Source organism: Arachis ipaensis, chromosome B3, assembly GCF_059453495.1.
Source record: "Arachis ipaensis isolate K30076 ecotype BB chromosome B3, ASM5945349v1, whole genome shotgun sequence".
NCBI classification, from domain to species: Eukaryota; Viridiplantae; Streptophyta; class Magnoliopsida; order Fabales; family Fabaceae; genus Arachis; species Arachis ipaensis.
In genome coordinates, this window is record NC_142438.1 from 144,570,826 (window position 1) to 144,574,560 (window position 3,735).

The 3,735-nt window shown below is 33.7% G+C and overlaps 1 protein-coding gene across 1 annotated transcript; it reads left to right on the forward strand.

Annotated features, from left to right (window-relative positions):
- Positions 1-259: 259 nt before the first annotated feature.
- Positions 260-1,680, forward strand: LOC107631506 (uncharacterized). Its single transcript, XM_016334970.3, has one exon. The coding sequence runs from the start codon at positions 510-512 to the stop codon at positions 1,470-1,472; it is 963 nt and encodes a 320-aa protein (XP_016190456.1). The 5' UTR covers positions 260-509; the 3' UTR covers positions 1,473-1,680.
- Positions 1,681-3,735: the final 2,055 nt, after the last annotated feature.

Sequence of the window (3,735 nt, forward strand, 5' to 3'; positions counted from 1 at the left end):
CTGACACATGATTTTTTATTATTATTATATGTTTGTATTGATTTGTAAAAGATAATGACATCATTAAAATAAGAGTGTTAATATTTATTTTTTATTTAAAATTATTATTATTAATTAGAAAAATAACGAATACTATTCAAAGTACTATAATCTCACTCATAAACAGATAAAGTAATATAATAAACTAATGTCACACACATGTGAGAACAGTCAACAATCAACATCTAGATCTATCTTCCTAAACTTTATAAACGTGTAAAACAAAAAACAAATACAGAAAACCAAAAAAAAAAAAAAAAAAGAAAGAAAGAAAGAAAGAAAGAAAAGCATTCTTTCTCTCATATCATCTCATCCCATTTCTGCAACCAAGAAGAACAAAAATCTGATACCTCAAAATCCCATCCCTTCAAAGCAACCACAAACCAAAACTTTCGATTCTCTTTCTCTCTCTCAGATCAGAGAAGAACAGAACGAGATTCTGAGAAGAAGAAGAAGAAGAAGAAGGAATAATGGATCTAGCACCAGAGGAGCTGCAATTCCTGAACATCCCAGAAATCTTGAGAGAATCAATCTCAATTCCGAAGAGATCACCGAAGACATTCTACCTGATAACCCTAACCCTAATTTTCCCTCTCTCATTCGCAATCCTCGCACACTCACTCTTCACACACCCACTCCTCGCTCAGCTCCAGAACCCTTATCAGGATTCTTCCCAAGCTAACCATGAATGGACCCTTCTCCTCACAATCCAGTTCTGCTACCTTCTCTTCCTCTTCGCCTTCTCTCTCCTCTCCACCGCCGCCGTCGTCTTCACCGTCGCTTCCCTCTACACCAATAAAGCTGTCTCCTTTTCCTCCACCATCTCCGCAATCCCCAAAGTCTTCAAGCGTTTGTTCATCACTTACCTCTGGGTCACGCTTTTGATGTTCATCTATAACTTTGTCTTCGTGATTTCCTTGGTTTTGCTTATTATAGCAATTGATACACAGAACTCGATTCTGCTGTTTTTCGCGGTTATTGTGATCCTTTTGTTGTTTCTCGTTGCTCATGTGTATATTACTGCGTTATGGCATTTGGCTAGTGTTGTGTCGGTGCTGGAACCGATTTATGGTATTGCTGCTATGAAGAAGAGCTATGAGTTGTTGAAGGGTAGGATCAAGTATGCTGCGGTTTTGGTTTCTGCTTACTTGGTTGTGTGTGGCATAATCGGTGGGGTGTTCAGTGGGGTGGTAGTGCACGGTGGAGATAGCTATGGGGTCTTCACTAGGATTGTGGTTGGTGGATTCTTGGTGGGTGTGTTGGTCATTGTGAATTTGGTGGGATTGTTGGCGCAGAGCGTTTTCTACTATGTTTGCAAGAGTTACCATCACCAAGGGATTGATAAGAGTGCTTTACATGATCATCTTGGTGGATACCTTGGAGAGTATGTGCCCCTCAAGAGCAGCATTCAAATGGAGAATCTGGATGTATGATCAAAGGGAAAGAAATTTGGGGGGTTTGTAAGTGGATTTTTTCTTTTTCTTCTTCTTTTTTTTAATGTAATTGATGGAATAGTGTAATACATTTGGAAAGAAACACAAATGGTATTGGTAGATTGTAATTTGAATTGTGATATTGTGTTCTGTTGTGCGTGCTTCTATCTGTGCCTTTATATGATCTGCATTAGCAAATTCTTGTTTAGCTGTGGCTTAGTAGAGTTTTCTTTGTTGCTGGATATTTATATTGTGGTGGTATTGACTTATTGTAGTGACCAAAATGGAAGGTATTCAATTGTCATTAGATGAAGAAGCTATCTGCCTTTGTAATTCCTTCAATGATCGAGTTTGTTTCAAGGTTGTGGTAATGTTTGTTGCAGAAAAGTATACCATTATTAGCTTGGCCTTAGGTGGTTTCATCAGGTGACAAGAAGACCTATAGAAAAGAATCGAAGATCAGATATAGTGTAACCCAGTAGTTGAGTTTGAGGTAGAGAAGGATTAAGATGAAATCATCAAGAAAGATTGAGATTTAAATGGCTTATATAATTCTTTGTAGACATCATTAATTCATTATCTATAGAATAAAATGGCATTATTTGATTCACTATTTCCTGTATAGTGTAATGCAAGGTCCAATGGCTTGTAGGATTGGTCAACAAGACATTCTTAGTCTAGTTTTTTTGTGTTTGTTTGTTTGTGTGGTACTTTGTGATTGCTTTGAAGTTTGAAGCAATGACTATTTGATATTGTGCCATTTCTTGGTCTTGTTGAAAGGCAACTTTATCAAGGGAAGTAAAATAAGCTGTTATTGGTTTTTTGGATCTCATTTGTTACTTTTGTGGCTCCTAATGAATACTGGGTTTACTTTCGAAACATAGTTGCTGATGGTCACTCAACTGTAGTTAAAAGCATTGTATACAAGTTTGGAGTATTTCAGTTATAGCAAGTGATACTGTGCTAGTGTTGAATACAAAACTTCATTTTATCTATTTAAACTATGTTGAATCAGCCAACTGAGTACGTGATTGCTTATTATGGATTTGTTGGTTTCATAGTATGAAAACTCATTTATTTAGCATATAAATGGGTCAGAAGTGAGAGAATAAAAGCAATTGATCAGAGGTGACTCAGGCGAGAGAATAAAATATTTGTCTTTTATATCATAAAAGAAAGTAATAAGAGAAGTGTATACAAAGAGTGCTATAATTTTATTTTTAATATAGTCTATATAGATCAAAATAAACTACTTGCTCAGAGTTTCATTTTCATTGTTCTATTAGATGAAAACATTCGATGGTTTTTGCAAAGCGTGTTTTGTTTGGGATTACCATTCGAGACTATGCTTGGAATGAATGAAGCACTAGTACTTTATTGTGCCAGCTTTCAAATTTTAAGAGAAGGCCAACACTTTTATTAAAATTTGGTTAATGTTTAATCTGCAAAAAAAAAAAGTGAATAATTTTATACTATTAGATATAATTTTACATTATTAAAAATATTAATGATAATTAATTGATAGTTATAAATTACAAAATCTGCTAGTCTTTTAGCACTCTTCTTATGAAATTATTATGTGGCACATGTTTAGGAAACTGTCTTCATATATATACATCGACCACTTATATCAAGATCATTTGTTCTGAAAGAAAAAACTGTTCATTTTTCTTATTTTCACATACGGTTTGTTAAGAAATGGGAAATGTACCGAGGATAGCACATTCTGTTTAGAATATTCATATTCTAATAGTTTTAGCGGTTCATTTTAATTATAAAAAATATATTTAGTATATATTAATTAAAATTAATAATTAAAATTAATAAAATACTGATGTTTTTAATGTTGTGTTTCGCTTTGAATAAGTATTTTAATTTGGTAGTTGCTGACAAAAGAACAGACCAGAGAATTATAACTAACAATGCTATAAATTTGTTTTTTTTTTTTGTCACCATTTGTTTTTGTTTAACCAGAAATATACTTGGACATTGTTTAATGGTTAAAATATTTAAATATGGACCTCGTTGTGGTGAAATCCATTAATATGGATCTAATTTGTGAGATTCTCAACTATGACAGCCAAAATAAGAAAACATAAAAAAGGATGAGGCAAATTGTAATAACACAACACGGAAGGGAAGAATTGTAAGTTTTAATTTTTCTTGAATCAATTTGCCAAGGGCAAAGGTGTGCTGGCCATGGCATATTGTGTTTGATCATAACTATGTAGAGTGAATACTCACCTTGACTTCTGAAAATTTT

Excerpts from the sequence above, each read along its gene's own strand:
- LOC107631506 (XM_016334970.3), top strand. The coding sequence starts at position 510 with ATGGATCTAGCACCAGAGGAGCTGCAATTCCTGAACATCCCAGAAATC.